Source organism: Prunus avium, chromosome 4 (assembly GCF_965620075.1).
Source record: "Prunus avium chromosome 4, drPruAviu1.hap1.1, whole genome shotgun sequence".
In the NCBI taxonomy this organism is placed as follows: domain Eukaryota; kingdom Viridiplantae; phylum Streptophyta; class Magnoliopsida; order Rosales; family Rosaceae; genus Prunus; species Prunus avium.
The window spans coordinates 34,940,617-34,968,214 of record NC_142287.1 but is presented as its reverse complement, the minus strand read 5'-3'; the positions used below and the strand labels follow the sequence as shown (position 1 = coordinate 34,968,214).

Below are 27,598 nucleotides of genomic sequence, written 5' to 3'. Positions count from 1 at the left end.
GCAGATTAAGATCAAGACTGGTAAAACAGTTAGTTATGAGCTTTGGTATGAACTCTGCTTTTCACAGCTTCTTCATGCACTTCAGTAAAAGTAAAAAAGGAAAACCCTGGAATTTATTTTTAAGTGAAGTCAAATTGAAATATAAGCTTGTGAATGTGGGGAACACTTAACAATACAAAATGTCAACCAGTTTGAACTAGAGAGTACTGAGTCAGACACATCTGAGATTGATTAGCACATTTTCACATGCAACATTCTTTGCTTGTTAATCCTTTCACTTACACACGAAAAAGTGAATAACCCCATCCTTCGACCAATAAAATAAAATTAGAAAGAAAAAAGGCCACACCCACACCACACATATGAAAAAAGGACCAAACTCCAGAATAATTGCCACGACTTTAGAGTGTTGTTGGGCATCTCAAATTGTGGTCATTTGTCTTATTGATGTTGGTAACTTTCAAGCATGCAGCTATTTTTGTTTACTTAACTTGAGTATTCAATCAAATTTACGAATCAGCTCTTGTTATAGTGGTATTTCTCTTTTTAACAGTATAATCAGAATTCCAGTTGAGGTAATGTTGGTAGGTCTATAGCTACATGATATTGCATGTAATAAAAACCTATGGACCCCTCCACAACGGTAAGAAAAAAGGCCCATCATCAAGCATCAGGTTATGAGTTCTTTTTCATTCTGGTATTACAATCAAGTTATGAGTTAACTGTTGATATATAAACAAACAAAACTTTTGTCAGAAATTCATTTGATATGAGTAGAGCCTGTATTATATACGTATGCTGTTCAACTCCATAAATCTGAGAAACCCTAAATGGTAACGAAGGTGTGGAAAACGACAGAGACTGGCAAGATGAAGACGGTGACTACAATTTTTGGTGTCATGCTTTGTAGACATTATAATTAGCAGTTTTCTAACTTTACAGGTACTATTATATTTAATTTATATTTATATTCTTAGTCTGTGGGCAAAAGGGTGTATCTGTCATTTGCGTTGATGCATAAACACATGTGTCACAGAAAAGGAGCAGGTCTTTATCTGAGCCATCAATTGCGAAGAACCCAACCACACAGGGCTACAGGCTATAGGGCTCTATAGATAGATAGCTTTGTATAGCTTTTGTATTGCTTTGGTGAATAACCCGGATAATACGGGTTACAACTCAATACCCGATTGAGTAAGGACTCGGTCTTCGCTTTTATCTTGAATAGGAAACTTTCCAAGTACCACGCGCCCTCCCAGAGCGTTTTATGTGTTTATGTTTTTTGAAAGGATATGGCAGGGTTAGGCCAATCGGCCAGGGAAATGAGTCCGTTCCTATACATTCAAATTTAAATCTTCCAATTATCGTTGATGAAAAATAGGTTCTACATGTATTAACAGTTATAAATAATCTACATTTGTCAAGATAACTGAGCTTATAACTGCTTTTAATTAAAAATACGATAATGAATGTTCAAAACTTACGGTGGGTGGGATTCCTATCATTACTGCCCTATTTTCATTTGTTTATATTTGGACATACCTTCAAACTAGTTTGTTAATAACGAAGACAATATCTAGGAGCTGGCAAGCAACAAGCAAAGAAACCCTAGGAGTCGTCGTCCTGTTTTAGGTCGGGAGCTTCCCATCCCCTTCCCTTCTATTCTCCTTCATACTACTCCTCCCTCCCTCTCTGACCATACTTTCCTCTTCCCATCTATTCTCCTCTAGTCCATTTTCACAACAAAGCGTGTGATAGAGGGTGGAGGAGAGTTAGAACGAGAAGCTTCAAATGTAGGGGTTTATTCCCCGTAGTATTTTCGGTATTTTCCCGTACTTGGCAAACCATGATGCTCTTCTCTCCCCTTGGCAAATTTGGTTATCTATGTTATGGATATGGATGGCCTTGGTTGTGCATCATTTGTAGAGCAAATTGTTGCTGCTCTTTTAGTCGATGTTGCTAATATCCATCATATTGCTAATCAAGATGGCTATCTATGTACTTTTCCAATTGATTTAATATAATACTATAACTTATTTGATAAAAAATAATGAAAATATCTTGTTTACCACATTACTTGGTGATTAAATTTAGAACAAATGTTTATTCTATCATTATTAATAGGTGAAATAAAAAATTCATATTTGCATAGATGAGTAACTTTCATATACACAATCTTATTGTTAAATAAAATGAAGCCAATAAATTTAAAAAAATTCATAACAACCTCCAATTTCGTATGGGAAGGCAGGTGCGTGTGAGTGTTTTTTGTTTGTGTATTGAAGTGGATGGTATGAAACAGACGTGACTACAGCTGCCTTTATAGGAGCGTGGGTTGGCATCATAATTTGTTTCCCTTTTGCCTCACTTTAAACTTTTCTGTCAGTCCCACCCACCGCACTACCTTTTTTTTCTTTTCTTTTTTGCCCCTTTCATTCTTAAATTATTGCTTTCGACCCCTACATTCTTTATATTATTATCTTAACCCTCTTCTTATTTATTTAGGCACCCACCTACTTTTGATAAACATGCCACCTCATATTCTTTCTTTCTCTTTTGAGAAAAATAGTTTAGGGAGAGATTGACTGCTCTCACAACCATCACTAAGGTAGACCCACAACCTCGAGTATGAAGGACTTATATGTTGCACCCAATTTCCAGCTGTCATCGATATGAATTTATGTAGAAAATTATTGATCGGGCACCAATGAGGATTATTGGCAACGAGACTCAAACATTGATAGGGCTACACACAGTGCAGAGACCATACCAACCCTCACTGACATGCCTACCACCTCAATTCATTAATAAAGCATAACATTGAATTTTGAAGTGCCCATATCCGTTCTCATTTCTTTTCTATTTTCTTCCTTAACTATTGTTTATTCTTTTATTTAAAAACCTTTTTCTCTATGTTTTGATTTCACTGGCTGCCTGTGTTCTTGTTTCTCTTTTTGAAGGTCAAATGCCATGTTGGTAAGTTACCCAGTTGGGAAAACCATGAACAAAATATTTGTCTCTTTCACCAAGTTTAGGTGTATTGCTAAATTTTTCAACACCTTTTATACATCTTTATTTATTTTTCATTTTTCCTCTAATTTTAAATGTAAATAAAGTAAATATCGATATGTGGTTTCCCTGTCTTGAGCCATAACAAACAAGTGTTTGTCATTTTTCAATCAATCAGATTCAAAACCCAGCAAAATTATTGATTATTTGCAAACAAAAACAGAAAGCGGACGAAATAAAGAAATCATGATAGCGAAATCCCACGGAGTCTGTATGTAGGGTAAAATCAGATTAAGAATATAACAAAGACAAAATTCATAAAGTTGGGGTGACAATTTGTTTTGACATCATAGTGCTCTGCTAATGGTGATCAAATTAAAATCCTTAAAACAATGTTTGTAATGACGTCCTTTGACTAAACTCCTTTGTCTGTCGGTCTGTTTTGTTGCTTGTGCATTGTGCCGGTGGGTGGTAAAATTGTAAATGAAGTCAATTATTGCTTATGCTTTAGCTTTCTTTTTATAACTAATGTATCAATATGTTTTTAAACTTTTTTATGTTATCGTTAAAACAAATGATGAGTATTGCTAAAACATTAATTGTGTCGCTCACTTATATTATAAAAAGTACTATGTGACGGTCCGACAGTCACACATGAGAGTATTTTGCGATGCTTGTGTGCCAATTATGCAAGTTAATAATTGCTGCATGAATGTGAAGGAATTGAATCCAAGCTGTTGTTTTGTTGGATTCACACGAAAATATGATAAAAACTGAAGAACCTTGACCCCTGGCTGAAATTAGCAGAAAGAAGAACGGCAACATGGGCCTACACAAACAGAGTTGTATGCACATAAGTACTAGAAGAAAAGTGAAAAATGCCAAGACTCAAGGCTCAAGGCCATTCTAATTTGTTGGGTTTCTTTGTTAATCTCATTGCCAGCCAGCGACAAATATTTGACTTTACTAAAAAGTGGACGGTATTTTTTCAAAATGCCTAAAGTTTTGCAATTTTTCACAATAGCTACACCTACAAGTGCGGAGTGTGGACACAACCCTAATCATCATATTCCCGTTAATTTTTGTTTTCCACAATCTATGATTTGGTTCAATTTTAGAAAAAAGAAGGTCAATGTAGATGTAGGGATTAGTGTTGCTATCAGTATGAATTTTACCAATTCAAATGATTTCAAATTGACTAGTTTTATTGGTTTGATAATCGCTATCCATCATTTGCGTTCATGGCAATGTATATTTTTCGGCCTCGATAATAATTCGGTCATTGTTTTACATGGTATCATCATCTATCAATGAATTTAAATATATATTCTCAATTTATGTGGCAATTGATGTGCATATTACATCATTGCATCAGAAAACAAATTATATTGTAAAACCCAATGAAATAAGACCATGTAAATCGGGGAGAAGAAAGCCGAGAAGAAAAGTTAGCATTTATAATATGTATGAATACAAATAAGATAAGAGAGATAAAAATATATATGCATACATCAAAATGTGCTTTTGTCACATATCTACACATAGTTTCACTTAAAACCTATGAATTTGAGCATACAATAAGACCAAAACACAAACAACCCCACCTAAAAAACCCTAGAGTCCCCCACTTGTGCACAACCATGTGAGACATTAGAAAATTAGAAATACAAATCAAGTGGGCCACCACCCCTTCCTTATCTAAGCACCATTCTTCACTCTGTTGTCCCCCTTTGCTCCCAAAGCCCAAACCCAAACCTAAACAGGAATCTCTACCAAAGGACTTCACTCCCACTCTCAATCCCCACGCGTGATCTCATCTGCCACTGCACGGCATAAAACTATACATTTACACGCGTTACAAAAGGCGCGTGGGGGGTAATAAAAAGGGTCCATATCAAAGGGGAGGGCCCAAATGACTAAAGGCGTCGCTTTTGCAGAAGGCCCCTCGACTTTTACGCGGGTGCTGCCTCTGCGCTCTCTGCCTCTCTCAGCCTTTCATCGTACTTTTGTCACGTCAATCATCTGCACGCGCCCCGACCTCGCCACTGTGCTTACTCTCTATCTCTCTTTCTCTGCCTCCCTCCCCACCGTACGCGTGTCGCTGAGTAAGGGCTATTTCCGTCATTTTCGAATAAGTTACCTCCTCCCACCGAGCCAGCTGCAACAGTCCATAAGCGCAGGTCAGAAAATTTTCTCCCTCTTTGCTTTTCTTCTTCGTTGCAGGGTACTTTACTCATATATCATATCCCGAGATGCGGAGGGACACGTGGCGGGAGATGTGTGGTGGATAGGACCCACTTAGGAACTGGATCGGTCTTTGTCCCTGCAGGGGCTTGTCGGCTACTTAATAAGGTTAAAGGTTATGTTGATCGTACGGCCAGGATTCATGAATGGGCCAAAACTGAGTTGAGGCGTCAGAGGCCAACCCAGAGCTATAAATCGCAGGTCGAGACGGATTACTGCCAAACGCCAAACTACCCTATTTATCCCAATTTCTACTTTTTTCTTTTAATATTATAATCACATCTTATGTTTTTCTTAAAAGAAAAATCTGCTAATTTTTACTACCCGAAAATTACAAATCTCTCCCAAAGAAAAATGGATTGTGAAGCACTATAGTCACAATGTTATAATGATTTCGGATACAAGCGATATTGAGAAGGAGATTTGAATACGGAAATTCGAGTGCACGGTAATTACTTTTACTATTTGAATGACAAACTCTGTAACTCATGGAATTTTTTTTGAGGAGTTTAGCTTGTTGATATGGTGGAATTTGCCCAAAACTGCAGACGGGCTTTAAGATGTGCCTAAATCCATATATCAAGGCAAACTACTATATTTCAAAAGCCCATATATATGCAAGAAATACAAACATTTTTGCAGGATGAGCCCAAATCATAAAATAAAAGTATGATTATAGCTTGTCTCTTTAAAATTGAGGAGTAGCTCCTCCTTACAACCACAACCACGTGCGTCCACCAATTCCATTTAGGTCTTCAGCCAAAAATATAAAAAATAGTAACGAGAAAATATTTTATTATTAATAGAGAGCAACCCAACATTACTTAACAAAATTTCTTAGGTTGCTTAAATCCAGCTCTGATCAGCACCTATAGTTTTATAATTTGAGCTGTACTGCCATTAAGTCAACATGAGGTTGGAGACTTAATGAAGACAAAACTTTCAACATCATGATGACTTCATGCAATTTGAGGTTGATTATTAAGAAAGATTTAGCAAAAAAAACTACGCAATCTCATGTCGGGGTTTTCTGCAGGGTTGCAACCGAGCTTTTGTTGAAGAGAAAGTAAATAACAAGACATATATAATTGCATTCATCAATCTGATTCAATTCTGCAAACTTGTTGCTCAAGAAATCAATTATACACTTCACAAAATATAGCCACAGCTGACAAAGAGATTCTCTCACCCATCCTTTCGATTGTTTGACTTTGACTTCAAGTCTTTTTTGGTGTCTGACCTCAAGTCATGGCAACACAGGATGAGCACCATGATCATGGAGGAAACAAACATGGGTATAGGCCCAAAAAACCATAGCAGAAAGTTGAGAGCAAAATACAGTGCTCTGAGCCCAAGTGACCAAAACTCACTTCCCCTTTGAACTGCATTTTCCACTTTTTTCTCTCTGTCCTGTTTTTCCAAATCTGATAGATCTGGAGTGCTTAGTAGGTAGTTTGAATGGACAAAGTGCCTGGTTGATTGAACAAAGAATGAGAAAGCAAAGAGAAAGCTTGACAACAGGCATATGTACTTGATAGAAATAATTGATGGGCTTGTGTTGCCATATATAATTTCTCTTGGGAAGAAGTTGTCTGTGGAGTTTGCCATCCAAGTTCCAATGAGAGAGCAGAGAGTCAAGGAGATTGTGGCTAAGGACATAGTTGCACTTGTGTTGGAGGCAATCACACCAAGGCCTCTGCTAACATTTTTTCTGACTATATCCTCATTATCACCCTGCAGCGAGCTCATAACAACAGTAGCAGCAAAAGAAATTAAATTGAATTAGGTTTAGGATCAACAAAATTGTGCAATTAAAGAAAATATGGTACTTGACTGACCTTCGAAATTTTCTCAACCCAAACTTTTTTGTCATTGATTTCATATCCCATGGATGTGTATTCAGGGTATTTTCTGTATGTGTACAGAAGGAAGAGGTGGTAGAATAACATGATTAGCAGCCCACTTGGAACCAACACCACATCAAGGTACTCATGAAGAAAATCCATGGTCTCCTATGGTCTCTTGCTGCTGCTGCTCAAAATGGCAATGGAGTTGCAGGGATTTTATAAAGGAGCAGTCCATTGCAGTTGGATTTGTTTAAACCTAGGCTTGACTTTGTGTTGGAGCCAGTTGATGCCTTTGGGAAGTGGTCATCTTTTGAGCTAAACTAATTAATAATAATTCATGCAAGGAGATTGGTAGTCGTAAGGCCAATTAATTAAACAAGATTGATTTTATAGGTTTTTTATCTTTTCCACATATTTGATTACCTTTCTAAATTGTTGGTTGCAATAAAAGATAATATAAAAACTGCAAAATATAGTATTGCAGCCTAGCTTCATTCATGAATGCCAGGTGGGAATGCTCTATGCCTCCTGTTCATGTCTCTAGTTTTATGGAATAAAGGAACCCACAGAGAATATTCAACATATGGGAGTCTCCATTATCTAGTTTTAGCTTAAAGATTACCAGTTGCTTTCATTTTTGGCAACAGCTTTCACTGTCAACTGGCTGCATATGAATTGGAAATTGAAAGCAAGTTCAAATTTGCAGCAAGTCAAAGCATATGCTCTTTAAACAAATCAGAAAACAATCCCAAGAATCATGGGCAGGACAGGAGAGCTCCATTATAAACAGAACAAGACCCCCTTACTGCAATGTCCTCTGCAGCACCAAGAGATAGGGAGCTATGGATTTTAAGAACTTTCAGAAGGAGTACCTGGATGTGGTGTTGGTGCCAAGTGGGCTCTTGATCATGCTAATTTACCACCTCTTCCTCCTCTATAAGTACCTCAAACATCCTCTCTCCACAGCCATGGGCTATGAAAACAAGGACAAAAAAACTTGGGTTGGAAAAATTCTTCAGGTAAAGTTCCATATCTATTTTATTTCTTCAAGTTCCTGATCAAACAAACTTGTTGATCCCAATTTGCTTACTGTGTTGGTGGCTGCAGGGTCAAGATAGTGCTACAGCTGTCACTGTGATTTCCAACAATACAACTGCAACTATTTATTTGGCAACAATCTCTTTAACTCTTTGTTCTCTAATTGGGGCTTGGATGGCAAAATCCACCAACAACTTCTTCCCAAGAGAAATAATATATGGCAACACAAGCCCATCCATTATTTCTATCAAGTACATTTGCCTCTTGACCTGTTTTCTCCTGGCTTTTTCATGCTTTGTTCAATCAGCCAGGCACCTTGTCCATTCAAACTACCTGCTAAGCACTCCAGGAGCTACTTCTAAAGCTGATGTGAGAAAAGCTAAGAGAGCGGTTGAAAGGGGAAGCGAATTTTGGTCACTGGGGCTTAGAGCACTATACTTTGCTCTTAATTTTCTGCTATGGTTTTTTGGACCTGTGCCCATGTTCGTTTCGTCTGTCACAACGGTTGTGATGCTATCTTGCCACGACTTCAAGAGGTCAGATAATAATCAAAAGTGGCCTGCCTCAGCTGTGGCTGTAAATGAAAGTGCATTATTAATTTCTTGAGCCTCAAGTTTGTAGAATTGGATCAAATTTCATTGAACATAAAAGCAATTTACTTCCAGTTTTTTATGTGCTCTGCAAATGGCCTTTGTTTGCTTTTCATTTTGGGTTTAATCTCAAGGTTACATGAAGTCCTGGAATTGAATAACTTGAGGTGTACTTGTACAACTGCCAGTCAATGTGCGTTTATACGGGAAGTTTGACAGGATGTTTTATAAAACAAGTTACACACACGCATGTGTTTGCTCTATTTGGTCAACTCAATCAAGCAATTATGTCAATCCTATTGCCTTCAAATTTAATATAGAAAGCTACAGCTTATTTTCTCTGTAGATAGAATATTCAACCACGATTCAGGTTAGGTGAAAATTCAACTGTTAGTTCATAGATTGTAGACATCTACTAGTACTATCCAATCAATATAAACTTCAATTTAGAAACCAAATTTTGGACCATAGACTGAAAAAAATGAAAATCTTCTAATTTCTAGCCTTTTGAAACTCTATTACATTCGTTTTTTCAATCAAATTACATTTCTCTGGGCTACCTACCGTCCAACAACTCCAAATTAAGATGCATACGTAATTCCATTTACAATTTTACATATAAAAAATTTGGTGCTTCCAATCCAACAAATTAATAATTAGACAGTAGTTTCAACTGTTTCTGTATGCTGATGAATGTTCACAGCCACCTCTGTGAATCTCTGACCAACCTTTTTAACCAGCTGCCTTCCCGGAAGCTGGTGGTCATGCAAAGGTCTGGTGTTTTTGTCCATGTAATGGAGGAGTATGACCAAAACGATGGAGGACATAAACATTGGTATTGGACCAAAAAACCACAGAAGCAGAGTCAGAGCAAAATAGAGTGCTCTAAGCCCAAGTGACCAGAAATCACCCCCTCTTATAACTGCCAGCTCCACGTACCAAGCCGGAATATTACTGTCTGGTGTGCTTATCAGATAGTTTGCATTAACAAAGTGCCTTGCTGATTGAACAAAGCATGCAAAGGCTAGAAGAAAACAAGTTAAGAGGCTTATGTACTTGATGGTAAGAATTGAGGGGTTGACGTTGCCGTAGATTAATTCGCTTGTAAAGACTTGATAGCTGGAACTACTTCCAAGCCAAGCTCCAATGAGAGAACTGAGAGTTAAGGAGATGGAACACAAAAAAGTTGCTGCTGATGTGTTGGATGAGATCACACTGAGGGCTGTTCCAATATCTCTTTTATCAACCTGCAATTGAAGGTAGGCAGAGGAGATCAATTTAAGCTGTCTTGGGCTAAACTTTGTTACAGAATTAAAGCTATCATTTGCAAAAGAGAGAGCAAGGAAGAAGAGTTTCCAGTTACCTGCATAATTCTTTCAACCCAAGCTCTTTTGTCATTGTTCTCAAAGCCAATGACTGTGGTGTGAGGGAGATGAAGATATCTGTAGAGAAGGATGATGTGATAGACAAACATGATCAGCAATCCACTTGGGACCAACACCAAATCAAGGTCCTCCTTTCCAAAGGCCATAACTTTCTTTGCTGGTTTGCAAACTGATAAAAGAATGAAGCTGGGAGATCTAATTTGTTACTGGATTTTTATGGTTGGAAGGACACCATAATTTCTATGTATTTGTTGAGGGGACCTCTGACTTCAAATGGGGCTGCGAGCACAAACAAGTTGCATTATTTTTTAGCTCAACCCACGTTTAAGAACTCTTAAAAAGAAAAACAAGGATTGTCTAGAAGTGTGTTAATTTATTGTGCAAGTACTAATTATGAGGGCTCTCTTTTTATTTTGGGGAATATTAATATAACAGGATTGTCTGTTTATGGGTGTCCGATCCTTACAGAACCAAGTTCAGTTTTAACTCTCTTACTGGATTGGTTACTTTGTGGTCTTTGTTTTTCATTTCCTTGTACGTTTCTGCTTTGCTGGCATCCGAGACTTTGACAAGAATGTTAGGCATGTCCCATTTGTTTAATGTGAAAATGAACAAGTAGTAAAAGTCTCATTAACAGTATAAACCAATAATTAATCAAAATTCTATCTATAAAAACATATAATTATTGAATAGCAGCCACCACATCGCTGACTTATTGGATGATCATGTTAACTTGTAAGGACTTGATGTGATCACCATTTCAAAGATTGACATTTCAGGATGAGGACTTTCTTTCGCGTAAAAGAGATTAGTCATTAATAATCATGATATGCAAATGTGATTAATTTATTCAGCAGCCACATAAATCTTGCAATACATGATTGTTTCTAAGGATAGACTTCAATAAGGGACCTCAAACCAAATATTGGTGTTAACTTGTAGTTGCTGAAGCCAGCCTCAAGGAAGAATTTTTTCCAATCCTTCTCGCTTCTCTCTCTTCCAGTAACCACAACCATCATCAGCAGGTCAAAGAAGAGCTTTGCTTCTGTTATTTCGTGCTCATCTTTCGTATCGTCTATCACTATGTCTATGATGATGACCTTTGTTTACACCATAATCAACCGAGCATGTCCAGCCTCAAAACAACTAGCACTAAGGCAGACACGCCTTCTCCCCTGCCGAAGGAAGACACTCTTCCAAGGTGCCAGACACCTGCCGAAGTTCCCGACTGCCGAAGCTCCCAAATGCCAAATCTAATCTCTATGACACGTGTCACCACCGCATCGACTTGCACAAAGTCCCACATCGGAAATCTACACAAACTTCCCACTTTCACTCCTCTATAAATAGGGAATAGTACTATAGTAAAAAGGGTAACTAATTTCTTACCTTTACCGTTACTCTGCCAAAGTTACTATTTATAGCTGACTTAAGCATCGGAGAGCCTTCGGCCGGCACCACATCGGTGTCCGAAGCTTAACGACTGCTTCTTCCACTTTGTCTTTTGCAGGGTACCTAGCTACTGAAGGTCTTAGCCACTTTCCCTGCTGAAGATCCGAGTCTTTTATCTAAGTTGACCCTCTACCATTTTGAGCATCAACAGTTTGGCGCCGTCTGTGGGTAACTAATTTCTTACCATTGCCTGGAATGGCTTCTCTGCATTTCTTCAGAACCTTCAAGCATTCCTCATCGCTCAAAGCATGTAAAGTCAGCTGCCAAATTACTCAATTTTGACATCAGATTTCGAAAACCATGTAGTTGCTAAAAGTACATATAGGCCAAAACAGAACATCACTGAAAAGTGAAATTTGCATACCTTGAGTAAAATAGCATCGGCTGGAGGGATGGCCTGGAACATATCACCTCCAATGAACTTCAAATTCTCAGTGTCTGCCAAATTAGCAACAACCTGTGGAAGTTCGAGAACGGTGCATTTCAAGTGAGGGAAGGCCTCACAAAGGATCCTAGCAACTTTGCCTGTACCACCCCCTACATCAACTAATGAACTCAACCCTTCAAAGATTGGCTTGCAATCTTTAATGACCAAGTTCATCATTCCAGAATCACTAGTCATTGCCTCATTGAAAAGACTGTTGAACTCAGGGTTTTGGTGCCCATATTCCCAAAATCTCATCCCATGTGCACTCTCAAATGGGGTTAGCTCGTTCCCTCGGAACCAATTTCCCAAGAACTGCCATGGGGTTGCAAGGGCTGGATCAAGCATTGCCAAAACAAAAGGTGACAAGCTGGGAACTTTATCCTTCAAGAGGAGCCTAGAAGATAGTGTAAGATCATATGCCTCTTCTTCTTCTTCTTGATTGCTACGAACTTGTTTTATAGCAAAGAAGCCAGAGTGTACCATGAGGCGCATGAGCCGGTGCACATGACCAGTTCTTGCCGGATGAATTTGAAGTGCTGTGACCAAGTCAGGGAGAGTAATGGGTTGGCTGTGGCTGTTGATTATGTCTGGTATGCCAAGCTGAACTGCACACTTGAGTGACATAGAACTGATGAAGTTGAATATGTGTTTGTACAAATGAGACTGAGCTTGAAACAACTCTCTTGCTTCGTCACCATCCATAATTCTTCTGCAGATTATTTTGCTACTAATAAACCAGTCCTGCCTATATAACTTTTAAGAACAAATGATTTCATGAATTACTCATAGGAAGATAAAAGTCAAATTCAGCAAAGCCTTATCATCAGATACCCTAAAGATAAGGAGAATTTTCCATCTGTTCTGGAAGAATAACGGCAGGACTTTTGAAGACGAAAAAGGACTAAAGGGCTTGTTGAATTTTAAGCTCACATGTCAATTCTTGGCATTTGGATTGATTTTGATTTCAATTAATGCTGTGGAAATGTCAATATTCTTAACATGGGCACAGATGAGGGTAAAATGAAGCGTTTTATATGCAACATGGGTTGCTTTCAAAAACTCATAGAATTGAAATAAAGGCGCTGAATTTCATTAACGTAGATGTTAACATTACAAGATTTCAGATTCTTAACTACAATTCTACCCCTACCCGAAAGAACACAAAAGAGCAAAAGGAAAAAAAATAAGCCTTTCATCTAGAACACACCATACCCAATACAAGTCCTTCTCTGTACTAAAACCCATCACAAACCTAAGCCCTCTCTCCCCTAATGCGCCTAGCGAGCTGAATATCCTTGGGCATGATGGTGACCCTCTTGGCATGGATCGCGCACAGGTTGGTGTCTTCGAAGAGACCAACTAGGTAGGCCTCAGCAGCCTCCTGAAGAGCAGCCACAGCAGAGCTCTGGAACCTCAGGTCGGTCTTGAAATCCTGAGCGATTTCACGGACCAGACGCTGAAATGGGAGCTTTCGGATGAGGAGCTCAGTGCTCTTCTGGTACTTTCGGATCTCACGGAGAGCCACGGTTCCGGGCCTGAACCTGTGTGGCTTCTTCACTCCGCCAGTGGCCGGAGCAGACTTACGAGCTGCCTTAGTGGCCAGCTGCTTGCGCGGAGCTTTTCCTCCGGTGGACTTGCGGGCTGTTTGCTTGGTACGAGCCATTGATGAATGGAATGGAAGATCGAGAGACGATTAGGGTTGCAGAGAATTGGGGATGCCGATAGAATTCGGAGTGGAGTGTGTATGAATTTGGGTATGGAGGGTTTTTTATAAGGCAGTGTGTTAAAAATGGAGATGGGAGAGGACTAATCGTGGCTGTTGATTCATTTGGCGTTATCGACGGCTGTGCTTGGTTTGGTGGGCTACTTTAGTTGCGGATCGATGACGTGGTAGGTTTTTGGGTTGTGTCAGAGCGCGAGTTTGAAATTTATGGCGCGGGATATAGAAGAGACTACAGCCGCTGATTCCGTGGTAATCAACGAGTGTGGTTGGTTTACTGTTTCGGGTGTTGTGGCCACGGATCGAGGATCGGTGACGTGGCTGCTTTGCTGTATTTGGGAGTTTGGGCTGCTCAGTGATTGGGCTTTTAATGTTTTCAGTTTTGTTACAATGGAACCCTGTGGGCTGGACAAAATATAAGGCATATGTGTTTTTTTTAATTGTTAAACAAAACGTTGTCAAATTTAAAATTTGAAATTACAGAATAAAATTATATGCAGATATAAAATATACAGCTTCAATTCAATAGCATCATGCCATTTTATATCTTCTTCTTTTTTTGCCAAAGCCATTTTATATCTTATTGACCCTTTTTAGTTTTGCAGAAGCACTTCCACTCTATTGTGCCATGGAAAAGGGTAAAGGCAAATAAGGGCAAACACTATTCACGTGAATCCAATAGCAACTACTATTTACATGAGATATGAGAAGAGGATTATGGCACAATGACGTCAGCTTGCCCAGACAACAGTCGTGGCAAGTCTTGCCTTCAGGCTTGCCCAGTTTGGTGGGCCCACTTCTTGCCATGACAACTTTTTCTCTGTGGGGGTTGTTTTTTAAGCCTAGCCCCTTTTTCGCCATGACAAAAGGGGAGGACGAAAGTGCTCTTAGGATGCTTTGATATGGGCTTTTCGAGTCACGCTATATGTGCTATAAATTAAAGGCGATTCCAAAATTTAAATACAAATTCTAACTCATTAGACCCTACCTCCATAGCAAAATCAAACAATTGTTCAAGACATTTGACTACGGCTGGTTTTCAAACGGAGTGTATCATAATAAGGGGATTGCAATTCCAATCCAAAAAATGTCGGAATAAAAATTATGTTCCAAAATATTTCAGAATTTCAACATTCATTTCAATTCAGCAAACTCGGAGTTTTCAAAAGATTTTGGAATTTACATATTTCAGAGTTTTATTGAAAATTTAATAAATGTCCAACGATTTGAAATGTTAAAATTGACTAAATGTTAAAAAGTCATACGGAAAAAACTATTATATATTATTACTTATATGTAATCATTTACCTTCCGTTTGGATGAAAGAATTGAAAGTGACATAAAATTCTAAAATGACGTAATTTAGATTTCCATCATTTCAATTTCTGGCAATTGAAGATTTCAATGTTTGGATTTATGTATGTTGAATTTTGTAAATGGAACTATGAAAATTGTGAAATGACGCCTATTTTGGTGAAAATTAAACTCGGGAATTTGATGCCCCAATTTTCACGATTTTTTATGCGCATCATTTAATAAAGCACTTAGAGCATCTCAAAGGGAGATGTCAAATACCAAACATCAAATTTAAATTTGATGGCTGATGTGGCAATTTGATGTCTTACATAGCTTTGCACTCCACCCGATATGTCAAATTAAATTATTATTTTATTATATTTTAGTGTTGATTTATTTTTAATTAAAACGAAAAGAAAAGAAAAAATAATAAAATATTCATTTGACATCTTGCTTTTGGGATGTCAAAAATAACATCTCAACCTCCAGCCTTCATTCAACATAAGCTTTGACACATCGGTTGGAGTGATGTGAGATGTTATTTCTAATCGTTAAATGTCTATGTGGCACTTTTGACACATCGGTTGGAGATGCTCTTAAGTTACCAAACAAGGGAATTGTCAATTTCTCCTTTTAAATTCCCAACTTTTAGCTAAATTTCGAGTTATTTTCCCTCATCCAAATTGAGGGTTATGAAATTACTCGTCTATGCATATTTGGTCATGAAGTCATATTTGGTTCAACATAAAATTAGTCATTATGTGTAGTCTAAGCGGGAAAGCCCACTGTATTTCAGAATTGATTTGGACTCGTCAAAATCAGAATTTCCAATCCAAATTGCACCCCTACATTTGACAAATTCTATAGGATTTTCAACAATGTTTTTATCACATTCCTATCGTGAAAACCATTCAAGTGGTGGACATTTTAGATAACAAAGGACATACTTATGTGGATTTGTGTATTTGGGTTGAGAATTTCCCCGAGGTGCTACATAGGAGAAATACTTGTGTGCAACGGGGATAGGTTTAGGGTTTAGCGTTGTTTTGCTATCCCGGCCAATCACATTATGATACACGTGATAAATTTTCCACTTGGCATATCGTGCTTGGCCGTGATAGCAAAACAATGTTATCTTTGTTTCACACAAGTTTTTTTAGTTACATAGATTATATTTTTACTTTTATGGCTTAAAGATCCCTCAAGAATGGCCTCCAAAAAAGAAGGTTAGAGAGAATGTTGTTACCCCTTAAAGAAAACCATTTTATAAAATTAATTCCAAATATTTCATGGTCTTGAGTAAATTTTCCATTCCCAGTTTGGCATTGTAGTGATCGGATTTCACTAAAAACTCAAAAAAATGACTCATCCCACCATATTATGACGTTGCCTTAGTTTTGGGCTCAATCCGAAATCAATTGGTCAAAGAAATTGTACGCTTCAAGTTCGTACGAAGTCCGTGCGAAGTTCGTACCGTGAATCTACTGGTTGGAACATTGCATAGTTTTAGTAATTGAATTTCATTAAAAACTCGCCAAATGACTCATTCCACCACATTATAATGTTGCCTAAGTTTTGGACTTGATACGAAATCAAATCGTCAAAAAAATTAGACACTTCAAGTTCGTACATGCTGTGAAAATAATCGATATCAGATTTACTGTGAGAAAAATCTCTTATCACTCCAAATAAGCAATGACAAACGGGCTCTTAGTTTTATTTTCCCAAGAGGCCATTTTCACTTTCAACATTCCAAATTCATGGGAGTGAAACCAAACCAAAGTCAGAGCCAGACGAGACTACAAAATTGCAGCTTCCATTTTCCCCAAATCACCAATTTCACCAATCCACCATTGTCTACAAATCCACTCATTCGAAACCAATAAAGAAACCCCATTTTCCCACGTCTTCTCCTTCCTCTGACCTTCTTCGTTTCTCGGCTCTCTTCCTCTCCAAGAAACTCACACACCCTCTGAACCAGTCAACCACACAATGATACATAAGCAGCCCATTTTGAACTGCGTTCTGACCATCGATTGAGCATTTGGTGCTTATCCTTATTAGCTTCAAACCAAAGCAAGGAGAATAAACAATTATATTTCTAGATCGGCTTGCGCAGCCATGGTACTGCCGCTCCTGAAGCTTGGGACTTTGCTCCTAAAAACTCTGAGCAAACCCGTAGCCGCCAGGCTCAAACAGCAAGCTGGGTTGCACCCAAGGTTCCGCCAGATCATCGTCAGCATGGCACAGGTATGTATATCTTATTACTGTTATCGCTATTATTTTTAGCAACGATTGGGAAATTTTGAACTTGAAGATATTTGATATCATTGGAAATGATCATTTATATTTCGTTAAATTATGACCACAATACATATTCTTTCTCCCATTTGTTGATAAATCATTCTTGCCCCCATTTGAAATCTACTTAATTTTTCCTCTGAAATCTGTACAGTCATAGCTTTTTTTGTTGCTGCTTCAATTTCTGAGCTACCCATCTAGTGCTTGGGAATCGCATTTACTTTATCATCCCAATCAACATATGGGTATTTGTGTTCGATAGAGTTGTGAAATTTTTGTTGACAATGGTGTATAGCTCACCTTACTGTTATGCTGCTGGAGTTGAACTCCTAGTTCTACTTATATGGAATCGTTCTTTCAGGTTTCTGTTACTTTTGTTGGTAAATGCATATTGGTGTATGAATATGACATTACAGGCACTTATTTGTCATGCTGATTTGTTTTCGAAATCTGCTTTCATTCTATGCATTAAACTATAGAGGGTTTTTCTGTCTAATTTATTGGAATCAGGCAAACCATCAAATCACCACAAGAATGCAAAGACGGCTCTATAGTCATGCAACTGATGTTGAGATTCGCCCTTTGAATGAGGAGAAGGCTGTGCAGGCTGCTGTGGACCTTATTGGGGAGCTCTTTGTTTTCTCGGTAATTTTATGGCTAGTAACTTGGTTGTGCATTTTCTCAGAGCTATTTTGTTATTCTGATTAATATCTGATTCCAGTTTATCAATACACACTGAAAGACAGAAACCAAAAGATAAATATGTAGATATGGGCTTTGTCTCATTATGTGCATATGTAGACATGTGAACCCATTTCGAGTCTGCATGTAGATGATGAAAGTCAAGAATCAAGATGTGTGCTTGGTTATAATTGTATGCATGTCCCTGTGTAACAAGAAATAAATTTGATTGCTTTATTGTCACTCAAGGACTCAAAAAGCTGGTGACTAATCTTATTGGGGAGTCTTTGAGAATACGGCTTCCTTGTAGAAGTACACATGCTCTGTAGGTGGGAATTATGCCGATGCTTTCGTATATAACACGGGGGGTGTGGTGTGGTGTCGTACTTAATGTGCCTAGGAATCTGACTGACTGGCCATATTTGCACCATAAAACCAACTGTATATGTATCGTTTGTTCCATGATTACTTAATGTCCAAATTTCAATATATATAGGTTGCAGTAGCTGTTTTGATCTTTGAAGTGCAAAGAAATTCTAGATCAGAAGCCAGAAAGGAGGAATTACGCAAGCAAGAACTGGAGGTATTGTGCAATACCTTCTTTGTTAAAATGATACCGACTCAATGTGTTGATTTGCATTTATATGGCAACTTTCACTTGCAATCATTTCATAGATCGCATGAGTTATATAGAATTTTATTCAGTTGTACTTTTACCTTCTTTTGAACACTTGTTTTGAGCCTCCAGTCCTTTTCAAACTGCTAATGCAGTTCAATGCTGGCGATCAAAATTGCTTACATTTCATCCGTATATCTTTAAATACAGAAGATGTGCATTTTTCCACTTACTGAAATAGTCCAAGTCCTATTCCGAGGTCAATTTTGTTACCAGATTATAATGGAAATGAACAAAGGAGATTGTAATTCTCATGTTAGGTTTACCTTTCATTTGTGTGCAAATCACTATCCTTTCTTTCCCGAAAAGAATAAACAGGAGAATGTCTCTCTCTCTCTCTCTCTCTCTCTCTCTCTCTCTCTCTCTCTCTCTCTCTCTCTCTCTCTCTCTCCCCTCTATCTGATGATCACTCTCTCTGATGAACGAAGATCTCATAAAACTAGACATATCTAGCTTTTCCTTCTAAAGCCAAATGAAAGCTAGACGCCTACATTGGCCAATATCATGAAATGATCCTTACAAGCCAAGGCACTCTTTAGGGAAGAGCTAGTCTAAGGTATCAACAAAATCTTCGTGGATTATCATGAATAGCCTAGGATGATTTTAGTGACTCTGTTAGACTTGTATTTTGAAACAGAATCGTATAATCTCCAATTTATTACCTAACTGTTAAAGAAAAAGGCACTGTCATATTATTGAAGCACTATAACTTGTTTTGGGTGATAAAGTCTTTAACAATGTCTTAGAACCATACCTATAATTTTTTTATGGGCATAACAGACGGCATGTTCACCGTTTTTCAGACAATGAAGCAAAGAGATGAAGCCTTATCAAGAGAAGTAGTACTTCTTAGGGCAAAATTTGAAGAACTGGAGAAGCTTGCGAAGGGACGAGGACTTAGTGGCATCATCAACTTCAAGCGTGCTGAAACAGAAGGTGCAAAGACAGAAAAACCAGCCTGATCAGTTCACAAGATTCATAAAATAAATTTGGTTTTCAACCCAATTTTAATTCATAGAATGCTTCCCTCTTCACAGAGGGAAAAATTTTCCCCCTTAATTCTTTTAACCAAGGGTCATAATTTCAGATTGGTGACCGGCTTCACTGTTTCCAAATGTAGATTAATATAACTGAATAAAATTTTGAGGCTCTGTTTGATTTGTATAAACATTGTTAAAAGAAAAAAAAAAAAAAAAAAAGGCCTGCCAAACTAGTGATGGCTATGGTGGTTTGGCATCATTGTTCCATCCAAGTGATGCATCATTTGAAACAGATGAGATGTCTATTGTCTATAGTTTGGCCAGCTGTTAGCCATCCAAGCCCATAATTTGTTTTTCGAATGCAACACTTTTTCTCAATTGAAGACAGAGCTTGAGTAAAGAGATATTATGATTTCAATTTGCCGACTCTTTTGGTCAGGGCAGTCGAAATCAATACAACAGAAGTGGATAGGTGCTGGTGAGACCTACAAGTTGGTTTCGCATGGCTGTGCTCTCTTTTCTTTTTCCCCTATACTTCAGTGGGAAAGTGAATTTTGCTATTTATCTTGAAAATCCAAATTTTATGGGCTTTTATTTTTATATTTTGGGATATCAGAGCTAATCTTTCTCGTTAAGATTTGGCAATGGATTGAGTCACTGTCAGCTTTTATATATATTCCCTATTTGATTGGATTAATCATATTTTAGAGCAGGAGAAGTTGTTCCTTTTTATCTTTTTTTTTTGACATTTGCTAATCCACAAAAAAAAAAAACTGAAAAAAGAAAGAAGAATACTCTCGCATCTTGACTTCAATGCCGGACATACAGCATTACATGATGATGTTCATGTAATAAAATTGCAGCTTTTTCTTCTTTTATTTTTTTGGGTACAAACTATGAAAGAAAAAAGTTTGGGACTGATAAAGTTTCCTTTTTTACTTTTTAGCAGCAACTATTTTCCCATGTATCTTCACCAATTTACTAATCCAGTCTTTTTTATTTGTTTTTGTATTGTATTATTATCACTCCTTTAACGAGAATAACTTGCATGTCACGGAGATAACACTGTTTTCCTATTCTTATCAAATCACGTTTCATCATGTGAAATCATGACGGAATATGATTGATTGGGATAATAAAACAATAATATCCCAAGTTTTTCTTCCCTTTAACAGTCTAACATTATATCTAAAACATAAGATGCTGATTATCTTGAGTAGCGAGCATACACATAACACCATGCACAACCATCCCTTTAATTATCTTCTATCTAAAAGGTGGCATCCATTTCAAATAGGAATCTGGTCGATGGTAGTGGATGCGCTCTTTATACCTTCCTTGGTCGACTTGTCTTTCCCTTCTCTCCCACCAAAGACTAGCGATACTTGATTTACTATTGAACCTATAATCCACACAACTTCTTTTTCTCTTAGATTATCATCCTTTACAGCTCTTCCAATACACCAATTAAGTTTTAACATGTTATATAGCACCGTCAACGTGGTTTGCAATTTATTATAAAGAGGCAAAGTGACAACGAGTCTAATCATAAGTGTGGGATAACATTTATAACTCTTTTTTGTAATACAAGCGATCGTCTAAACTACAAAGAAAGGGGGGAGGCTGGGGTGGGTGTTCACACACAAACAAGGTGTCACGGGAATTCGAATTTGAGATCACTAATATGCAAGTTAATGCCTTTTTCCATTGGATTACACCCCTATTGACATAACTCTAATCAAAATGAAATTTGCAAAAATCTTGTATAGACAGTAAGTAATGAACCTCTTCATATATATATATATATATATATATATATATATATATATATATAATGTAAAAATGTGAGTTCATTTTAATCCTAAATTTGTGAGGCATACGAACTACCTCTTTTTAAAGATGTTAAAATTTAACCTTTCCAAACGAAAATTGAAAAAAAAAAAAAACTTTCTTATTTTCTTTTTCATCCCTTATATTCTAAGACTTATTATTATTATTATTATTATTATTATTATTATAAAGATATTTGTTATTATTTATTTTTAAAAGGCACTTTCTTTTGGTAAATAAAGGGTAAATAATCCGGACAAAAAACAAGAAGAAAAGTTAAAGTAAAAGGGGTAAATTGGGCACCGACCCATCCCCATTTGAAAATAGGGAAGATATAAAAGCCCTACCAACAAAATCCTTCCTCTTACTCTTACTACCCGCGTTCACATTCGCGCATTACTTTCACTTTCGCAGTGTGAGAGCGAGAGCGAAAGAGAAATCACTCATCCTACAGAAGAGAGAGAGAGCCCTCAGCCCAACACAAATCCACAAAAGAAAGAAGTGTGTGTGGATTGGAAATTGGCATCAAACACTTTGAGGAGGTAAGCATCTCTTTTTGGGTCGAATATTTCACTTTCCCTTTCTTTTTTAGCTTTCTCGCTTCACCCCTCTGCTTGCTGCCAAACCCTTTCAAGCCTTTGCGATCCCATTTCTCTTTGGACAGTCGGAAGAAAACAAGCTCCGAGTAACTGCTTTACTCTTTCTCATATCAATTTGGGTTTGCTTGCTTCTGATTATAGAGGTTCACTCTCGTTCATAAAATTAGTTTCTTTTGAGTTAAATTAATTTAACGAATTTGGTTTCAACTATTGGTGATTTTTCGTGATTGTTATTCGGAATTCAGGCTTTTTTTGGGTTTGTTTTATGTACTTTCCAACGATGTCTACCTGAAGATTTATTGATTTTGATATGGTTGAGTGTGTTTTGTTGAATTATTGAGGGCTTCTGGGAATCTGAGGTGGGACTGTAAAGTCAGTGCTTGTTGTTTCTGTTTAAAGCTCAAAAATTGTTGATGGGTTTTTGATAATCTGAGATGGGTTTGTGTTTGATTTGTGAATTGCAGGGTTTAGGAAGTGAAATTGGGGGCGGGGTTTGTGATGAGGAAGGGTTCCAAGAGCAATTGCAAGTCTGCTTCTCATAAGCTTTTCAAGGACAAAGCAAAGAACCGTGTGGATGACTTGCAGGGCATGTTCATGGACCTCCTATTCGCCAGAAAGGAGAGCCGCTCCACTGATGCTGTCCTCCTTGAAGAACAAGTCCATCAGATGCTGCGCGAATGGAAAGCCGAGCTAAATGAGCCCTCACCAGCTTCTTCATTGCAGCAAGTTAGCATCATGATCCTATACAATATACATACATTTTTTGAGTGCATATGTGGAACTAGATATTTAACTACAAGTTTGTGTATCAACATATGTGATTATCTACGTATGTAATACATCAACTTATGGAATATCTGGGTTATGCTTTTGTTTGAAAGGGTGTGGTTGTGATATTGTGGTGTTTATCGGTAAATATAGGGCGGCAGTCTTGGTTCGTTCTCTTCAGACATTTGCCGGCTGTTGCAGCTTTGTGAAGAGGAAGATGATGCCACTAGTCCATTAGCTGCACCGAAGCCCGAGCCTAATGATCAAAATTTGCAAGTTGGAGAAAGTTTGGTCTTTCATGAGGTTGTCTTCCCCTCTTCTTCTTTCTTTTCTTAACTGTTACAAAAATCCTTTATGGGGGTTTTGTTTCATTTTTGCTGTCTATCCCTATATCTATAAGCTTTATAATTTTTCATTTCCTTGAAATGAAATGTCAATCAGTTTGTATATGAGCACTCACCGGTTATTGTAAACAACATATTTCAGGGATTTACTGTGAATCAGGGGCAACATGAACTTGGCTTCCCGCTGGCTGATCAGTGCAAAAGCTCCCCTTCGGGAGTTCGCAATGCTGCTGCTAACAATTTGGAAGGGGCTAATCATTTGGACTATCATCAGTTTGAATTGCATCAAGAGTTTGAGCACAACTTCTATACTTGTTTTAATAGCACAGCTTTGACTGGGGAAGATGCGTTGCCTCATGTTTCTACTTATCTACCAAGTATTTGCCCTCCACCCTCTGCTTTCTTGGGCCCAAAATGTGCACTTTGGGATTGCCCAAGGCCTGCTCAAGGATTGGACTGGTGGCAAGACTACTGCAGTAGCTTTCATGCTGCTTTAGCATTGAATGAAGGACCACCTGGCATGGGTCCGGTCCTTAGACCTGGGGGCATTGGCCTGAAGGATGGCCTACTTTTTGCTGCTCTTAGTGCGAAGGCACAAGGAAAAGATGTCGGTATTCCTGAGTGTGAGGGAGCTGCTACTGCAAAGTCTCCATGGAATGCACCTGGTAAGTGCATTGTTTTTTTACTGTTTTTAATCTTTGAGTTATGAAAATTTTATAGAAGTCATGAGTTTCTTTCACTGTGAATTTTATCTGATCAATCTTTGTGATTTCAGAACTCTTTGATCTTTTGGTTCTTGAGGGCGAGATAATTAGGGAGTGGCTCTTTTTTGATAAGCCTCGAAGAGCTTTTGAGAGTGGTAACAGAAAGCAGAGGTCATTGCCAGATTACAATGGACGAGGTTGGCATGAGTCGAGGAAGCAAGTGATGAATGAATTTGGAGGGCTGAAGAGATCCTACTATATGGATCCTCAACCCCTGAACCATTTTGAGTGGCACCTTTATGAATATGAGATCAACAAGTGTGATGCTTGTGCCTTGTATAGATTGGAACTGAAACTTGTTGATGGGAAGAAGAATTCCAAGGGGAAGCTAACTAATGAGTCAGTAGCTGATCTGCAGAAGCAGATGGGAAGGCTTTCTGCCGAGTTCCCCTCGGATAACAAGCGCTGTGTCAAGGGCAGGGCCAAAGCTAATGAGAAGGTGGGTGTTGGAAATGTCTATTACACTCCAAATCGAGGGGCAATAACAAATGGGACATTTGACTATGGGATTGGTGCACCATACGACTATCTTGTCGAAAATGTCAATGGCTACTATCTAACTTAACGGAAAGAAGTTTGATGGGCACGAATAAGCTGCATGCCCATCCTTAGTTGTTAGTTTATATTAAGCGGCGGCGGGGGTCATGCATTTTCACTTCACTTGTCGAGGGTCTTCCGTTTTCTTCCACTCCAAAGTCAAGCTCATTTTTTGCTCTATGGACATACTGTGAATAGCTCATCCTCCCACGGAATGCCGCTTTAGACTGTTCTGGACGCTGGAGCATATTCTAACTTCTGCTCAGTACAATTTTATAACTAATTGTCACCGAAACTGGAATAGGTTGGATGGAACACCATTGCCAACAATTATCCCATATTGGTCTTGGTTTTTAAACATTTATGCTAATTGTGTAGACGGCTGTCGTCCTTGAATGGTATATATCTGCAATATGACCCTTCTATCTATTTATGTACTTTCTTCTTTTCTCCCCTAAATTTTAAAACAATCACTCAGAAATTTGTAAATGTTGCTGATGCAATTGCAGCGACAGGATAAGGGGATCATGCATAAACCCAAAGCTTAGAGTTCAGAGTTTGGCATGAAAATGATGATGACGTACGGCTCGGCTGATCGTAATAACTTAGCATTTAAAAGGAAACAAATGCATTTCACGTGACAAATAATAAGTGAAACATTTGCATTAGAGAGGACTACAATTCTCATAAGCGTTCTTAAATGCATTAGAGAGGGTCACCACACCATTGCATCATCCATCATGTTAGGTTGGTCTGTAGTTAGGTTCGCCTTCGGCTTCAGCCCCCATTTTATCCAAAAACGAGAAGCTATCATGCATCATATATATTGCATTGCATCACCATCACATAGAAGTTACATAGTGATATTTTGCATTACGTATGGATTGGAATCTCTAAAGATTTAAAGAGCATGACAAGCATGGTTTCAAGATGGATTCGTAAATTATTCAATACAAACTGAATTCGCCCGAAATAGTGAAGCTCCCCATCAGCCTGGCTTTCTCCTAAGCTCCGTCACCATCATCTTCGAGGCTGTTAACTCTCTCACATTCATCGATCCATTCACTGTAGCTGCAGAGTTACAACTTTTGCATGAGTAAAAATAGCTGTGGTGTTAAAACTCTCACGTAAATGAGTGTGTGAAAGAGAAGGAGAGAGAGAGATTACTTACACGTCTATTGGTTCAGATAATGCTGCGAATACAAGAAGAAAATCAGAATTGATTATAACAAAAATAAAAAAACTGCATATATTTCTAAGAAATTACATTGTCATAGCAAGTTTCCAGGGCAGACATAAGTAGAATATATGGTAACACAAAACTCATAATCTGATGCTGAAATGAGGGTCTTTCAGCGATTCGCCATGCCCCCCCTTAAGCTAAACGCTTCACCTACCAAACCTCAGGCAGACTAGTATGAGTTGCCTGGGCCATAGCCTAGACTTACTAAGAGTTTAAATTGCTCCCGTAGGATAGTAGGGCAAATAAACTGCATTAGTGCGATTTGGCTAGTGGTATCGCCCTTCATATGATTTTCAACCAGGTCAACTGATGCCAGCATCACCACTACGGAAACGAAATTTCCTTAGTCCTTTTTCTGTGAAACAAAGACAAGCTTTTTCCGCCCTCCATCCCACATTTCCCTGTTTGAGCCATGGTTTACCCGGCAGTGCTTCATATCCGCCTTAGCCAAAGTGAATAAGTGATTAAAGGTGGCTAAACCCAATATCATCCCATAGGCTGTGTTTTTACTATCCCAAATTTCCAGTGACAAACATTATCTAGTTAAAAATCGACTCCGACGAAAAGGAATATAAGATTTGAAAATACATAAACAAGCATTAATCTGCCAAAGGTACCAAGTTTTGAACAGACCTGTGATAGTAGTGCTGAAGCTCTCTTGGCATATTCTGCAAGAAGCTTCCCCAATCAAGTTCTTCATGTCACTGAGGTAAGATAAACAATAAAAATGAGTTACAAGACTAGAAAATCTAGAATCTTGACACTAAATATGAACCTCCCAAACTAATTCTGGGCTATGCATTCCTTTACATACGGACTCATAAATCAGACATAAGATTGAATAAAATGCTCACATGCGGCATTCAACACTGGTGCCATGGCTGCAGAAGGGACAGCTGAAGACGGTGTCAAGCTTGTCCATCCGCTTCCTAGGAGGCGGCTTTGCCGATGACTTCCTCTTCCCCATTGCTCAAATCCTTTCTCTAATGTCAATATCTCATCATTAATGGAAGAAAGTTAGTGCTTAAGTAAGAATGTTGCTAAATTCGACCTTTTATTCACAGCCACAGCCAAGCATTTCAACCTTTTACAATGGCTCAGCATAATCTCATCCCCATAATTGAACATTTTTAAAAAAAGAAAAAGAAAAAAGAAATGCAAAATTTGTTACGATTACGTTCGACACAAAATTAGCACAAACATACCAAAAAAAAAAAAAAAAAAATCCACATGTAAACTCAGATAATTTTTAATAAATATAATCAGTCCAATGGCAAAATTTGCTTTCTTTGCTTCTGAAAATTTAAACCCTACACTACCAGATTATCGTTTCCAAAGAAGAAAAAAGAAACGCGAAAATTTCATACGATCACTTCCCAAATTTTGTTATTTTTTTTGTTTCCTTCATCCAGAACAAGAAGCACATAAAGTTTCGGATTTTAAATTTTTTTATATTACCTAAAGTGTATATAAGAACTACTTCTCCTTTTTCCTCTTCGTTTCTCGCCAACCAAACAGGTGTAAACATGCAGAAATTGCATCAATCAATCCCCAAAGAAACCGTTAACAAAAGAAAGAAGGAAAAACTTACGGAAATCGATGAAGAACCAGCCGACTTGTTAACTGTTGTTGCAGATTTTGGATATCGAAGTGTTCCCCTCCACCTGTGAATGAGAAACGCTTTAAAATGTGCCAAGGAGAACGAAGCGGTTCAAGCGGGAACCGAAACGACGTCGTGCCGTTTCGTACTTAGGATCCGATTAAATTAAACCCGACCCAATATAGCCCATTTTCAAATTAAAAAGAGGAAAAGAAATCACTACCCCTAACCTCTCAACCTCAACGTTCAAAAACCCTAAAGCCGTGT

General features: G+C 38.0%; 8 protein-coding genes across 15 annotated transcripts; 3 read left to right on the top strand and 5 right to left on the bottom strand.

Annotated features, from left to right (window-relative positions):
* Nucleotides 1–6,338: 6,338 nt before the first annotated feature.
* Nucleotides 6,339–7,259, bottom strand: LOC110770416 (uncharacterized). The gene is made up of 2 exons (XM_021974558.2): nt 7,092–7,259; nt 6,339–6,987 (listed from the first exon to the last, which is right to left on the bottom strand). Exons 1-2 carry the CDS (start codon nt 7,257–7,259, stop codon nt 6,439–6,441), a joined length of 717 nt encoding a protein of 238 aa, XP_021830250.1. The 3' UTR covers nt 6,339–6,438.
* Nucleotides 7,260–7,790: 531 nt separating this feature from the next.
* LOC110770415 (uncharacterized) lies at nt 7,791–9,036 on the top strand. The gene is made up of 2 exons (XM_021974556.2): nt 7,791–8,119; nt 8,208–9,036. The coding sequence occupies exons 1-2, from the start codon at nt 7,943–7,945 to the stop codon at nt 8,742–8,744; spliced, it is 714 nt and encodes a 237-aa protein (XP_021830248.1). The 5' UTR covers nt 7,791–7,942; the 3' UTR covers nt 8,745–9,036.
* A 165-nt stretch (nt 9,037–9,201) lies between these two features.
* Nucleotides 9,202–10,530, bottom strand: LOC110770409 (uncharacterized). The gene is made up of 2 exons (XM_021974551.2): nt 10,092–10,530; nt 9,202–9,975 (listed from the first exon to the last, which is right to left on the bottom strand). The coding sequence occupies exons 1-2, from the start codon at nt 10,257–10,259 to the stop codon at nt 9,385–9,387; spliced, it is 759 nt and encodes a 252-aa protein (XP_021830243.2). The 5' UTR covers nt 10,260–10,530; the 3' UTR covers nt 9,202–9,384.
* A 470-nt stretch (nt 10,531–11,000) lies between these two features.
* Nucleotides 11,001–12,694, bottom strand: LOC110770388 (trans-resveratrol di-O-methyltransferase-like). 4 transcript variants are annotated; one of them, XM_088252558.1, is made up of 4 exons: nt 11,930–12,694; nt 11,750–11,825; nt 11,653–11,660; nt 11,001–11,213 (listed from the first exon to the last, which is right to left on the bottom strand). In XM_088252558.1, exons 1-4 carry the CDS (start codon nt 12,692–12,694, stop codon nt 11,001–11,003), a joined length of 1,062 nt encoding a protein of 353 aa, XP_088108684.1. The 4 variants fall into 4 exon arrangements, 3 of the variants coding, with proteins under 3 accessions (XP_088108684.1, XP_088108685.1, XP_021830209.1); XM_088252559.1 differs by lacking the exon at nt 11,653–11,660 and adding an exon at nt 11,444–11,451; XM_021974517.1 differs by lacking the exon at nt 11,653–11,660 and having other exon boundaries at nt 11,739–11,825.
* A 366-nt stretch (nt 12,695–13,060) lies between these two features.
* Nucleotides 13,061–13,749, bottom strand: LOC110770414 (histone H3.2). The gene has a single exon (XM_021974555.2). It carries the CDS (start codon nt 13,653–13,655, stop codon nt 13,245–13,247), a length of 411 nt encoding a protein of 136 aa, XP_021830247.1. The 5' UTR covers nt 13,656–13,749; the 3' UTR covers nt 13,061–13,244.
* A 3,007-nt stretch (nt 13,750–16,756) lies between these two features.
* Nucleotides 16,757–20,064, top strand: LOC110770397 (Optic atrophy 3 protein (OPA3)). Its single transcript, XM_021974535.2, has 4 exons — nt 16,757–17,258; nt 17,820–17,954; nt 18,487–18,573; nt 19,470–20,064. The coding sequence occupies exons 1-4, from the start codon at nt 17,130–17,132 to the stop codon at nt 19,626–19,628; spliced, it is 510 nt and encodes a 169-aa protein (XP_021830227.1). The 5' UTR covers nt 16,757–17,129; the 3' UTR covers nt 19,629–20,064.
* A 1,776-nt stretch (nt 20,065–21,840) lies between these two features.
* Nucleotides 21,841–24,921, top strand: VOZ1 (vascular plant one zinc finger protein). 4 transcript variants are annotated; one of them, XM_021974531.2, is made up of 6 exons: nt 21,841–22,018; nt 22,141–22,218; nt 22,540–22,801; nt 22,997–23,146; nt 23,330–23,852; nt 23,963–24,921. In XM_021974531.2, exons 3-6 carry the CDS (start codon nt 22,574–22,576, stop codon nt 24,514–24,516), a joined length of 1,455 nt encoding a protein of 484 aa, XP_021830223.1. In that variant the 5' UTR covers nt 21,841–22,018; nt 22,141–22,218; nt 22,540–22,573; the 3' UTR covers nt 24,517–24,921. The 4 variants fall into 4 exon arrangements, with proteins under 4 accessions (XP_021830223.1, XP_021830221.1, XP_021830222.1 ...); XM_021974529.2 differs by lacking the exon at nt 22,141–22,218; XM_021974530.2 differs by lacking the exon at nt 21,841–22,018 and having other exon boundaries at nt 22,026–22,218.
* Nucleotides 24,673–27,463, bottom strand: LOC110770404 (transcription elongation factor 1 homolog). Of its 2 annotated transcripts, none has more exons than XM_021974544.2 (5): nt 27,323–27,463; nt 26,586–26,714; nt 26,365–26,435; nt 25,660–25,681; nt 24,673–25,559 (listed from the first exon to the last, which is right to left on the bottom strand). In XM_021974544.2, exons 2-5 carry the CDS (start codon nt 26,696–26,698, stop codon nt 25,493–25,495), a joined length of 273 nt encoding a protein of 90 aa, XP_021830236.1. In that variant the 5' UTR covers nt 26,699–26,714; nt 27,323–27,463; the 3' UTR covers nt 24,673–25,492. The 2 variants fall into 2 exon arrangements, with proteins under 2 accessions (XP_021830236.1, XP_021830237.1); XM_021974545.2 differs by having other exon boundaries at nt 26,586–26,727; nt 27,323–27,457.
* Between the last annotated feature and the right edge of the window lie 135 nt (nt 27,464–27,598).